Source organism: Gorilla gorilla, chromosome 23 (assembly GCF_029281585.2).
Source record: "Gorilla gorilla gorilla isolate KB3781 chromosome 23, NHGRI_mGorGor1-v2.1_pri, whole genome shotgun sequence".
NCBI classification, from domain to species: Eukaryota; Metazoa; Chordata; class Mammalia; order Primates; family Hominidae; genus Gorilla; species Gorilla gorilla.
Genome location: NC_086018.1, coordinates 16929814 through 16943823, shown reverse-complemented (window position 1 = coordinate 16943823; position 14010 = coordinate 16929814). Strand labels below are relative to the sequence as shown.

General features: G+C 50.2%; 1 protein-coding gene across 8 annotated transcripts in view; it reads right to left on the bottom strand.

Moving 5' to 3' along the window:
* CDC45 (cell division cycle 45) overlaps positions 1–14010 on the bottom strand; it is a 41489-nt gene that overhangs the window by 10323 nt on the left and 17156 nt on the right. For all 8 annotated transcript variants that reach the window (XR_008675116.2, XM_019018364.3, XM_019018366.3 and 5 more), the window contains 6 exons: positions 12835–12896; positions 11130–11180; positions 4816–4935; positions 2759–2890; positions 2411–2509; positions 1597–1758 (listed from right to left, as the gene is read on the bottom strand). Coding sequence is in view for 7 of the 8 variants with exons in the window: in XM_019018364.3 (XP_018873909.1) it covers positions 1597–1758; positions 2411–2509; positions 2759–2890; positions 4816–4935; positions 11130–11180; positions 12835–12896 (626 nt within the window). In the remaining variant the exon portion in view is untranslated. The remainder of the gene's footprint in view (positions 1–1596; positions 1759–2410; positions 2510–2758; positions 2891–4815; positions 4936–11129; positions 11181–12834; positions 12897–14010) is intronic.

The window sequence follows — 14010 nt, the reverse complement described above, 5'->3', positions numbered from 1 at the left end:
ACTGCAACCTACTAAAAGTCATTGCAGGCTGGGCACAGTGGCTCATGCCTGTTCCTCCCAGCACTTTGGGAGGCTGAGGTGAAAGGATTGCTTGAGCCTAGGAATTTGAGACCAGTCTGCGCCACATAGTGATACCACATCTTTACAAAAATTTTAAAAATTAGCAAGGCGTGGTGGCATGCACCTGTCGTCCCAGCTACTCAAGAGGCTGAGGTAGGAAGATTGCTTGAGACTGGGAGGTCAAGGCTGCTGTGAGCTATGATCATGCCATTGCATTCCACCCTGGGCAACAGAGCGAGACCCTGTCTCTAAAAAAAAACAATAAAATAAATAAAAGCCATCACATTGTACATTTTAAATGGGTGAATTGTATGGCATGCAAATTGTATCTCAATAAAGTGGTGGAAAAAAAAGTGTGCTTGGGAGCAGAACCAGGAAATCCCAGAAAGCAGGCCCCCATATATACATATGCATCTTTACCACTGCACAAAAGCAACAGAAGTGGCAGCTCTGTGAAGCCAGAAAAGCTGTCTGAATCATGCCTCCTCCTCCTAAAAAGTCAGGGAAATGAAATTTATACATAAAAAGCATGAGAGAAGTAGCAAAGTCAAATCCCCTCAAAGTCACTATCAGAAAAAAAGAGAATAAGGGACAGAATAACACCTCTCTGGATAATGAAAGTACACTAATGTGAAAGTTGCAGATCCCAGGATGAAATCACTTTTTGACAGGCCCAAACAAATTAAAGCTGGGAAAGCACCAAGGAGAGCTCCTGCTTGCATGTCTGGAATAAAGACTCAAAGACTTTCTAAATAACCCCACAAGAAATCCCTTCTTTAGGACTGCAACAATTCAGATAAGATGCTCTTAAAATATAACACTTGCCCAGTAATGCATCTTCACCATTGAACTGACGCCAACTCTGGCTTTGAGTCTCTGAAACCAATGAATTGTTTCCAAGCTAGCTTTCGTGAACTTCTCCTTTTGCCAATAAAAGTGTCCCCTTAGCCTCCTCTCTTTGGATGCATATTTCGCTTGCCATAGCTGTGCATCACAGACACTATAATCCTCTTTTCTAATTCCCAAATAAATTCAGTGTATTTGGAGATATTTTTCTCTGATGTCTTTAGTCTGACACTAGACAGATATGCTAAAAAAAAGATCCAAATTGTCACATTCCATTTCAAAACAAGCAAAAAGACATGGAAAAATATAGGACATCTCAGGAAGTGAGATAAGAAAGAATTGGAAAATTAAAAAATTGAGAAATGACAGCTATAAGATTAAACACAAGAATGAATATACATAACAAATAATGCCTTTTGTTAAGAGATACAAAAGGTAAAAAAAGAGAAAATTTTAAAAATCAAAACGAAAAAAAAGCCAAAAAAGATTCAAGAGAAAGTGACAAATACTGAAGAGGGGCAGGTAATGTGTCAGGTGCACACCACTCTGGCACTGTGATTCCAGTTCACCCAAGCAGTTTCTGCAGGACACAGTCACTCCCACAGCCCTGGGGTCCCCGTAACTGACCTCCCTGGGCAGTGTGAGAACCAGTGGTGGCCCCATGAGGCAAACCCACAGCCCTCCTGCTACCTGGAGAGGCTGTCCAGAGCCTGGATGAAGTGATCTGTCCCTGAGCCATCCTTCTCGGGGCTCTCCATCAAAGACATGGTGGCAAAGACCACGTCGCTGGCCAGGAACTTGTGCTTGAACCCAAAATGAATGCTGAAAGTCTGCACGCGCATGTCCTTCATCCTGTCACGGGAGCAAACACAGCTGTCACCCTCAAATTGTGGGCAAGCTCTCACTGCCAGGCAGGCCAACAGATGTGCTAATGTCCCTCACAGGCCCAAGTCAATGCTTCCAGCACAGCCATGCTGCTCAGAGGATGAGGCAGGTCAGAACGTCCAGACATACCAGCCCTGCAGCCCAGAGTGGCCGGGTGCCTTCTTGTCAACAGCTTTATGGCTGGCTTAGGTGGTGTGTGGGGTCCTCTCCCACACCTTAGCATGCCAGCTGGCTGGGGTGGGAGAAGCCAGGGGCCTCCAGGAGTGCCCATGGACTTGGTCGGGCAGAGTTCACCTGAACCTGGCCCTGTGGCCCATTTGCTGTCTCCAGTGAAACAGATGGGGGTCGACCTCACAGGTCCCACAGCAGCCCTAGGATCCTAAACCTCACAAGCTTGAAGAAGTCCTATTTTTAACCCAAAAAGAACTCAAGACTTCAGGAATGGCCAGACTCGGATAACACTCATTTGTACATTCTTGGGTTGTTGTTTTTTTTTTTGCATTATTTTAGGAGCACGTTGTTTTTTTTTGCATTATTTTAGGAGCACAGTTAAAGTACAACCCTTCACTTTAATGAACCTGGATGTAATGAAGCTAAATCCAGAAAAATGTGTGTTTACCCAAATTTATTTGCAGACTCTTCAATCATTTCCCGCAAATTCTCCTTCAAGGAGATGTCCATGGCCTGGAACTTCTGCTTCACCTGCTTCAGGGGAAGACTGGAAAGAGCAAGTCCAAGCCACATGAGTGAGGTCACCACACACCGACAGGGTGGAAAGAAACCCAAACCAAGGGCAAGCGAGGATGTCCCCACACCAGCATTCAGAGGATATTCTGGGATCTAGGGCAAGGAGCTTATGGCAGAACAGGCTGCATTTTATAACTAAGTTGGTCACAACAAAGCAGAGGGGCTTTTCCCTTGGGGGGTGGCCAGGCCTGGCACTGCAGAGGCCCAGGCAGTCACTCACCCCATGTCTGCAAGGAACTCCTGGAGCCGCTTCTGTCCATGCACAGACCACAGCTTGAACCTGGCTGCGGTATAGCTGGTGTTGCACAGGCTGTCATGGAGGGACCAGTGCTGGTAGAGCACCAGGCGGAGGCTGGGCCTGCAGTCAAGGAGCATGCAAGCACCCACTGGCCGCCCTGAGCACTCTCGTAACTCCAGCAGGTGGGCCACTCTGATGGCGGGGCCCTTCCTCACCAGGCCTGCCTGCGAAACCAGGTATCCCAAGGGTGACCTGGAGCCCTTTGACCTTCTTAGCTTAAGCTGACCCATACAGAGAGCCTGTGAAGTGACAGGCATAGACCACCATCCCTGTCTGACAGGCAGAGAATCCGGAGCACAGGGGTCTGCAGAGTCCAGGTGCTGTGGTCACATGGAGCAGTCATGGCCACACATGATGTAGGAGGCTGGGCGTTACCAGCTTGTCGTCCTGCACCTCCTGCTCCACCTAGCCCAGCCCTCCCTACAACCCATTCCTCCGGAGAGCCCTCCACTGGGACCCCATCCACGAAGCGCCCCCATCCTCAGCCCTTTTTTCTTTTTCTTTTTTTTTTTTTGAGACGGAGTCTCGCTCTGTCGCCCAGGCTGGAGTGCAGTGGCGCGATCTCGGCTCGCTGCAAGCTCCACCTTCTGGGTTCACGCCATTCTCCTGCCTCAGCCTCCCGAATAGCTGGGACTATAGGCACCCGCCACCATGCCTGGCTAATTTTTTGTATCTTCCGTAGAGACGAGGTTTCACCGTGTTAGCCAGGATGGTCTCGATCTCCTGACCTTGTGATCCACTCATCTTGGCCTCCCAGAGTGCTGGGATTACAGGCGTGAGCCACAGCGCCCGACCTCCTCAGCCCTTTTCTTAAACATATCCATCACTGCCCCTGGCACCGTGAGCGCAGTTGTGAGTGTGGACTGTCCCCCACGGTGGATTTCCCCTCTACAGGACGAGAGCCTGGTTCTGCCTGCTTCCTCGGCATGCTCAGTTCCCACCACTGCCCCTCCCAACTCCTGGGAACTCCCAGGCCTTCAGACCACCACGCTCCCTGCCCACACTCCAGCAGCTTCCTCAAGCCCCAGCGTCCTCAGCTCCCTGACTCCCTCCCTCCTGTCTCAGTCACACACTCCCGTGGTCCCTGGGTAAGTGAGCCCACCCTGCCACGCACATGATGGGACCGGCTCCAGTACACAGCGGCTCCCCTCCCCAGGAGTTCAGCCAGCTCCGCCCCGCTCCCCAGGCTTTGATGGCCACCTGACTACTGACGTGTCCACACTCACTCTTCCTCCTTCCCAGCCATCACAGTGCAGAGACAGGGCAGCTCCATCCCTGACATCATGCTATCTGACTGCTTACAGTCACTGCTGCAGTCTGGGCCAAGCCACTATTGTGTGGCCTTGGAAAGCAGTGACCATCTCCTTGCCCCCAACCTACCTCTACTGGGCAGCCAAGGGACCTTTTAAAAACCCTGACTCAAACTCTGGTCACTCCACAGCCTCCCGCTGCCCTTGGCTCACAAGGCTTGCTCTGGCCTCCTGACACCTGAACCCAGCCAGTCCCCCAGCCCCTCCTGTGCTCAGTACAGCAGCTGCCACACTGAGTGTGGCTGAGACTGTGTGAGATGTGGTCTCCCCATGGTCTTTCCTGAGCACTCCACCAATGTCCCATGTGCTTCTCAAAGACACATCACGCTGTGTGATTACATGGCAGCTCCCTTGTTTCCTGACTGCATGAACCACTGCCCGCACTGCTACCATGTCCAGAGCCAGGCCCACAATAAGCACTTTACAGGGATGTGCTGGAGAAGGGTGATACTTCCAAACTCAGCTCTGGCATTTAGAAGCCAAAGCCACACAGATGAGCTGGGGTAGCACACCACAGCCCCTTCCCCCAAAATTTCCTGCCCCACCTGCTTTCCCTCCTGGGGATGTGGCCAGAACCCACAGAGGGTGACAAAGCAAACAAGGCCTGCTGAGCAGAACCCTGGAGGCGGGGGTGCTGTCTGTGCCCCTCAGGCTGGGCCACAAGGATACTCATACTCAAAGGAGATCCGTGTGCAGTCCACGGAGAGTGTGTTCTCCTCATCCTCGTTCCGGTGGTTGTGGCGGGAAACGTGGCGCTGCAGGACACCAACATCAGTCACGTATTTCATTCTGGAAAAAAAAGTAGCACAAGCCTCGGCTGGTTCCCTCCAGCTCTTACCAGGCAGCCTAAGCCTAGGCTCCATTCCCGCTCAAGGCCTTCCTCAGGGGCCTGCTCACCACAGGAGCTGTTCCCATGCAGGGACTAAGGACATGCAGCCTGCATAGAAACCAAGCACCCAGGAAAACATGATTGGACGGAGCGGGGGGGGGTGTGGTCTCTAGCCTTGCCCACCTCCAGTCCTCATGGGTCTCACGCCTCCTGAGAATGGGCACCGCAGAGGCCACAGCCCATACAGCCAAGATGACAGACTCCGTAAGTGACAGGGATCCACAGTTAAGGGAAATGTTCCCTATAAACTTTACAAAATTAATGAGGGCAGGGGGAGGGGAGAAATGAAAATGAACCCAGCTCGCAGCACATCAGCATCAGTCACTAGGTCGGCGTGCTCTCTGACTGCTTCCTCGTAGCTGCGTGGTGTCTATTGCCTCAGAAGCATGTAGACCCTGTCACAAGATTGTAGTTCCCCTAACTGCTCCATAGATCACAACTTGAACCTTAGGAAATGCTGTTTTCCCTTTGAGATATTCCTTTGGGTCCTGTATACTGATGGAGCTACTGACTCAGCTGCTCCGAAGGACCCCACGAGGAGCTGACTAAACCAAGAGTGCAGTTTGTACACCCTGATGATTTCATCCCCCTTGCCCCACCAATCAACTATCCCAATTTTCCAGCCCCTCACCCTCCAGTCCCCTCAAAAGCCCCAGCCCAGGCCGGGCACAGTGGCTCATGCCTGTAATCCCAGCACTTTGGGAGGCCGAGGTGGGCAGATCACCTGAGGGCAGGAATTTGAGACCAGCCTGACCAACATGAAGAAACCCCGTCTCTACTACAAATACAAAATTAGCCGGGCGTGTTGCTGCATACTGGTAATCCCAGCTACTTGGGAGGGTGAGGCAGGAGAATCACTTGAATCTGGGAGGCGGAGGTTGCGATGAGCCGAGATAGCGACATTGCACTGCAGCCTGGGCAACAAGAGCAAAACTCCATCTCAAAAACAAACAAACAAACAAAACCAAAAAAGCCCAGCCCAGAACTCCTCAAGGAGATGGATTTGAGGATCTCCTCCCATCTTCTCACTCGGTGCCCTGCAATCATGAAACTCTTCCTCTGCTGCAAACTCTGCTGTCTCAGTGTAACAAGTCTGTTACTGCACAGCAGGCATACAAACCTGCTGGTCCTATAACACATTATGGTGAGTCTAGCCTCGAGCCCCTTGTGGGCATTTGCTTGCCTGCGGCTTGGTGCGCCTTCGCTGTTCAGTGGGAAGGACCCAGAGACAAGCCCAAAGCCCAAGCGGCCACTGGGTTCATTGAACTATATGGGCTGCCACCCGTGCCCTGCCTGTTGACAGGGCAATGTCAACCTTTGGTGCACAGACTGCTCGCAGCAAAGCAAGTTTCTGGTTTTGAAAGGCATCTTAGGTAAGTTTTCTCCGTGCAACCAGCACCCCTTTCTCCTCTGATTTGCTGGCCTCTTTGGAGGTCCTGTGGCCTCTTCAAAGGTTTTGTGGCTCCCTCTGAAGTCTCAAGGACTCTTCTGAGGTCTTGTCGACCCTCCCTAGTAATAGGAAGGGCCTCGTTTGAGGGGACTTCCTCTGCATTGGAAGACCAAGAGCACTGCTTGGGAGAAATCCTCTTGACTTCTGAAATTTGGAACTTGATTTCGGAAGGCCTTTTGTTTGTCTTTGTCTTGTTATGTAGGTTTATGTTTGTGAAAGGGATCCCTGAAGGAATTGCTAGCAGCAGCTCAGCAGGCCTAACTCAGGTTGACCATATACTTTTTCATCTTGCCCAGAGACCACCCGCTGAACTCCTGGTTGGAGGTAATTCCTCCCAACTTTGAGTAGATCAAAGGTGGGGGGCTGACAGGGGCAAGTATGAGCCTCGCCACGTCAAATCTGGGCACGGAGTGGAATGATTAGTGTCTGCATTTTTGTTGTGTGTATATCGTCTCAGCTGGAATGAGAAATATTGATTTGGTTACTCCAAGCTGGGCACTGGGCTGCATCTTGTGAAACTGGGAAGACAAGAGACGTACATCTTCATCAGGTTAGTGCAGTGGGTAACTTACCCACTAAAAGAAGAAATTCCTGTGGAAAAACTATGAGAAAGTTTCTGCCTGCTTTCTTTTTTTAAAACAGGGTCTCACTCTGTTGCCCAGGCTGGAGGACAGTGGTACAATCATAGCTCACTGCAGCTTTGACCTCCCGGGTTCAAGTAATCTTCCCACTTCAGCCTCCCAAGTAGCTGGGACCACAGGCATGCACCACCATGCCCAGCTGATCTTTTATTTTTATAGAGAGGGGTTCTATGTTACCTAGGTTGGATTCCTGCAATCCTCCCACCCCCAACAAAGTGCTGGGATTACAGGCATGAGCCATCACCCCTGTCTCTTTTCTGTCTGCTTTGAATCTGGTATTATTAAGCTACTGGTATTGAGAAAAGACTCACTGTTTATGGTATTATTCAGAGCTACTTGGAGATTTTGTTTTGCTTATACAGCTCAGCCAGTTGTAGCTAAAATGTAATCATTGAAAACTTGAAACTGGAGAAAAAAAGAAAGGGTAAGTTTTTAAAATCAAACTGCTATAGAAACTGCTTTATTCAAAATTTTAGTTCACAGCCTTCACTGAATTACCTATTGGGATAAACAAAGTTTATTTATGTGAATGGTTCCAATTTTGTCAGAAATAATTTGGATCCAGCCCTCTTTTATAAACTGGTGAGTTTGTACTGCTGTCACATGGCTAGAGTTCTGCAGTAAAAGCTGTACCTTTGTGTGTGTGTATGTGGGTTAAAATAAATTTAGATGTATGTACGTGCTGTGTTATGTGTTGTGCCTACATGGTACCAAATTGGCTTATAAATAAATGAGTGCTCATAAACAAAGTAAATAAGCTCAAATATTTTTCAACTTCATGTGACTTAAATGATCTTTAGTAAATAAGCTGGCTTTTAAATTATTGGTAAAATAAAAATAGAAACATCTTCAAAACTATCAGCGTACATCTTTTTTCTGAGTTTATTGACTGAACGATTTTATATTTGTCTCTACTGGATATTCAGGGTGTCAGGACTTTGCATAAAAGGTTTTAAGACTGTAAAACTAACCAAAACCAGAAAGATCTTTGTATGATTTTTTGACAAATAAGATGAATATTGTTGGTTTAATGATAACAGCTGAATCTTCTGAGTTGTCAGCAAAAATACACATGCATTTAACTTTAAGGTTCTTAGGTGAACATCTGATGGTCACAGGCTATAAAAATGATTAAGAAGGCCAGGTGTGGCAACTCACATCTGTAATCCCAGCACTTTGGGAAGCTGAGGAGGGAGGATTGCTTGAGCCTAGGAGTTTGAGACCAGCCTAGGCAACAAAGTAAGACCCCATCTCTACAAAAAAATCAAAAAAATTAGCCAGGCATGGTGACACATGCCTGTAGTCCCGGCTACATGGGAGGCTAAGGTGGTAGGATTGCTTGATCCCAGGAGGTCAAAGCTGCAGTGAGTTACGTTCATGCCAACACACTCCAGCCTGTGAGACAGAGCAAGACCCCATTTCAAAAAAAGAAAAAGGTTAACAATAAAATAATTTGAAATGATGACTAGTTTTGTCTCTCAGTTTTCATAAGTAATCTAGGCAAACTTAAAAATGCATGAAATGTAAATTGTATGAATGCTTCTAGGCAAACGTTCCATGCAGCTTAAAATCCTAAAATTATTTTAGATGCTTGTTGGGTGTCTGGGTCATTTCCAGTTAAGAAAGGGTTATAATATGCCACAAGATTCTGAGGAGGCCACAAGACCTCCAAGGAGGCCAGCAAATCAGAAGAGAAAGGGGTGCCAGTTGCATGGAGAAAACTTTCCTAATGCCTTTGAAAACCAGAAACTGTCTTTGCTGCGAGCAGTTTATGCACCGAAGGTTGACACTGCTCTGTCAACAGGCAGGGCACCAGCAACAGCCCACATTTCAGTGGAGCCCAGTGGCCACTTGGGCTTGTCTCTAGGTCCTGCCCACCGAACAGCGAAGGGGCACCTAGCCGCAGGCAAATACCCATAAGGGGCTTCAGGTAGGCTCTCCATAATTTTTTGTTTGTTTTGGTTTGGTTTTTTTTGAGACGGAGTCTTGTTCTGTTGCCCAAACTGGAGTGCAGTGGCACGATCTCAGCTCACTGCAGCCTCCGCCTCCTGGGTTCAAGCGATTCCTCTGTCTCACCCTCCCGAGTAGCTGGGACTACAGTACAGGTGTGTGCCATCATGTTCAGCTAATTTTTCTATTTTTAGTAGAGATGGTGTTTCACCATATTGGCCAGGCTGGTCTCGAACTCCTGACCTCAGGTGATCCACTCACCTCTGCCTCCCAAAGTGCTGGGATTACAGGGGTGAGCCATCGCGCCCGGCCTCCAAAATGTGTTATAGGACCAGGCGGTCCATATGTCCACTGTGCAGTAACAGACCTGTTACACTGAGACAGCAGAGTTTGCAGCAGAGGAAGTTTCATGATTGCAGGGCACCAAGTAAGGAGATGGGAGGAGATCTTCAATCCACCTCCTTGAGGAGTTCTGGGCTGGGGCTTTTAGGGAGACTGTGGAGGGCTGGAAAATTGGGATAGTTGATTGGTGGGGCAAGGGCGATGAAATCATCAGGGTGTACAAACTGCACTCTTGGTTTAGTCAGCTCCTCGTGGGGTCCTTCGGAGCAGCTAAGTCAGTAGCTCCATCAGTATGTGGGACCCAAAGAAATATCTCAAAGGGAAAACAGCGTTTCCTAAGGTTCAAGTTGTGATCTATGGAGCAGTTAGGGGAACTACAATCTTGTGACAGGGTCTACATGTTTCAGAGGCAATGAGACACCATGCAGCTACGAGGAAGCAGTCAGAGAGCACGCCGACCTAGTGACTGATGCTGATGTGCTGCGAGCTGGGTTCATTTTCATTTCTCCCCTCCCCCTGCCCTCATTAATTTTGTAAAGTTTATAGTGACAGTTTCAGGTACAGATCCTGTACAGGAAGTGCCACTGAGCACAATGAGAGCAGGAAGACCCCACTCTAGGTTCCAAAGGGCCACCAACCAGGACAGTGACCGTGGGGGCCTCACCTGAGAGACTGCTACAGACCAGGAACAGTGCCTATCAGTGCATGCACCATGGTGTTTGTAGCCCCTACATTATCTGTGCACAAATTCCATGCTACTCTTAACACACGAAGGGACTCAGGGCCCAACAGGGCAGTGGGCTGTGCCAAGGTGACCTGTCCAGGCAGTAGCTCCAGGCCTGAAACTTGGGCTTCTCCTGCCTTGTGGGCCTTATTGCAGGACCCAGACAGGAGCAGGGCTGGGGAGGCAGGAAATAGTGGTATGGGGCCTATTCAAACTGCATGAGGAGACCAGCACCCAATTGGAGGCTGTGCCTAGGGCTGTGCCAGGTGACAGCCTGGGGACATCTACATGGGTCCCCTAGGAGAGGACCAGCATGTTGGGGTCTAGGTCCATGCCAATCCCTAAGAGATTCTGCCTGATGGCCACTAGAGAAGGATGGGCCACTTCGTGCATTAACAGGGATGAAAGAAGAAGCCAACCACCGCTTCGCCCTGCAGCATCTGCATTCTGAGGCAGCCTTGCAGCTCACCGTCAGTCTATCAGATGGGGAGCCCACCACTGAGGGCAAAAGGGGTTCTGCTTCACACCAGACCCCTTACCTTTGGAGCCTTCCCCTTACCTTTGGGGTCAAACCCCTACTGCTTGGCAAGATACTCAGGGTCCTCACTAGGGGCTCTCATCCCGCCCCCAAACTGCTCCTGTGTTGTCTTCCCCCAACCCCCCACCTACTGCAAGGGCCACACCTCAGCACCTGCCTCTAAGCCTGGCCCTGCTGGTAGCACCCAGCACAAGCAGGGCACTGGGAGAGAACTGGGGAGGCTGGCTCTACCTGCCAGATGAAGACGCCACACAAGGCCACGGTCACTCGGCTGGTACTCAGTTAGACCTTCCTCAGTGACAAATGCTTGGGCCCAAGGAGGAGGGCCAGTCCTCACTTCTCAATAGGACCCTACAGGGACCCTGCTAAAAACTTAGTGGCTATGGTCAGGCTGTGCACCTGGCCACAGCACAGGGCTGACCCTGCAAGGCAAGGGAGTGTGTCCTTACTGAGTGATCTTGTCTTGCACCCACTGGTCCGTTAGTCCAACGATGGCCCACCTGGAGGAAGAGAAGGCAGTGGAGCCGGCCTATAGCCCACCTGGGCTTAATGAGGCCTGGGGTATGGAGTGAGATGATGGAACGGGCCCAAGCTCAGCACTCTGGGGAATGTCCTGCCAGTGGGGCCAGACCCTGGCTTGCCTCAGTCAGGTGGCCTCTCTCCTTGAGGTGAAGAGGTTAGAAGGGTAATTGGGGCCTCGCAGTGTAGTGTCTGCCACTGTGGGAGCTTTAGGTACTCGGAGGAGGAAAACCTCCCAGGACAGCCATGGCAGCTATAATAGGAGCCAGCACTCCCACCCACTCCTAGGCCACGCTCTGCTCTTGTCCTGCACTCCTGACCCCAACACTCGGAGTGGAGTTGATACAGTATCATGGCAGAGGCCTGTGCTGAGCTGTTGGTGACCCTGGTATCACTTCATCTCTCTGAGCCCCTCATGGCACATGCCCCCAGCACAGGGGGCCCTAGTTGTGTTCACATCTACTCATCCTGCAGCTTAAAGTAGCAGGATGTAGAGTAGCAGTGTTTAGGCCTCTGGTGAGCCTTCAAGGCTCCCATCTTCAGGCTCATCTTTTACCTGAGACCCAGGCAAGGCCTGGCTTCCCCAGCATGACAGCCAGCCCACCGCAAGAGTGACTGGGCCCCACTGGGCTCGGTCATGCCAGGTGCAGCCCACACAGCGGACTCAGAGGAGGGATGGTTCTTCCTACATCAAATTTTGCCACCGTGTGCCAGGACTGCAAGGATGCCTAGCAAGAGCTGCCTCCTTTTCTGCAGACAGCATCTCACTCTGTCACCCAGGCTGGAGTACGATGGCACAATTGTAGCTCATTGCAGCCCTGAACTTCTGGGCTCAGGAAATCTTCCTACCTCAGCCTCCTGAGTAGCTTGGACTACAGGTACACACTATGACACCTGGCTAATTTTTGAGACAGAGTTTCATTCTTGTCGCCCAGGCTGGAGTGTAATGGCGCAGTCTCGGCTCACTACAACCTCTGCCTTCCGGATTCAAGCGATTCTCCTACCTCAGCCTCCTGAGTAGCTAAGATTACAGGCACCCACCACCACGCCCGGCTAATTTTTTTTTTCTATTTTTGGTAGAGACAGGGTTTTACCATGTTGGCCAGGCTGGTCTCGAATTCCTGACCTTCCAAAGTGCTGGGATTACAGGGGTGAGCCACCATGCCCAGCCAATTTTTTTTTTTTTGAGACAGGGTTTCACTCCATTGCCCAGGCTAGTCTCAAACTCCTGCACTCAAGTGATGCTCCTGTCTCGGCCTCCCAAAGTACTGGGATTACGGATGTAGGATTAAGGATGTGAGCCACTGCAAAGGCTGCCTCCTTCAAACCTCACACTCCTCCTGTCACTTGAATTTACTGAGTACAGGCTGAGCAGCAGGAGTGGGGAGGGTGAAGCTGTACTGTATTCTCTTCCTCTGCATTCTCCGACACTCCAAGTCCCATGTTTGTGTGAAGCTCCCAGAGCTTCACAGTTAGGAAAAAGACCAAAATCACACACATACCCAGAAAGGGGCTGCATCTGACACTCCTGGTGGGGACAAGGGAAACACCCTCCCTGTGGGAGGACAGAGCTGCTTATGTGGCACTGACCAAGGCAACAAATACTCCCACACAGCTGCCGCAGGGGCTACGTACCACAGCATGTCATTCAGGTCCTTGGACAGCATCCAAGCCAGCTCAAACATCACCATGGCTGACTGTAAGGAAGCAGAGAAGTCTAAGGCTCATGGGAGGGGCATGTGCTGGGGCTGGGCCATGCAGCCAGACTGGACTTGAGCCAGAAGGGCCCTGGCAAACCCCTGCGGATGGTGGGTCTGCCTGGCCAGGGCATGTGGGTGGATTCCAGCCCAACATGTGGGATGAGTACACGCTAAACTGAGAAGAGGAAGACTGAAAGTAACTCCTTTGCTAGCTAAAATCATTACTGTCTGTATACTTTATCCTGTAGCAAGGGAAGAATTCACTTGGTAGGGGCAGCCCGGGTGCAGCACTGGCTGGGGCCTCTTTGCATCTCCCTGTGTTCCTCAGTGATGCCCAAGGCAGGCACGGAATCCCAAAGGCCAGGAGACCCCATCATTTGCCTGGCTCTGCATCCGCACACTCTTCCTGCTTGGCTGGCGTCCTCAAACACATTCCCAGGAAGGCCAGGTGAGGCAGAGCCCTGGGTCCAATTATTTGAATATTAAAGAGGGAGGGGCCTCAGCACCTCTCTTTCCAACAGGGCTGTCCACATCGGAGCATTTAACTCCCGTAAGCAGAGGGTCTCTATTTGGTAAAAGACCTTGAGGAAGACTGGTGTCTGACCAGAAGACCCTAAGATCCCCTTTGCCGTGAGATGCAGGCTTCCTCCAGGGAGAGAATTTCCAAGGGAACTGGCCCCATATATCTGGAGGGAGTTATCTTCTCTAAGCAAGCATCAGCACCCTCCCCACCAACTGCTTAGAATTTTCCATTAGCAAGGACTGAGCAGAGACAGCAAAAGGATGATCCTTCAAAGGACAATGGAACCTTGACAATGAAAGGGACACTGGAAATACAGTGCTTAGAGTTCAAGGTCCCAGTATTAAATTCTAAGACTAAATACAGGATGTTTTATTGAAACTTATTTTCTAGGGCTCCTTAAGGCCTTCAGCTCTGCTCAACACTATTGACATAGTAGGTTTTCTACACTAAATTCTGTTTTGTAAAAGACACACACTGATGGGCCGTTATAAGTCTATAGCGTTTTATCTTCTCGCACAGAGACTGGTACAAACTCATTCTGTATTTCTGATGAACAAAAATAAACGCTGCTCTTCTTTGATCACCTAT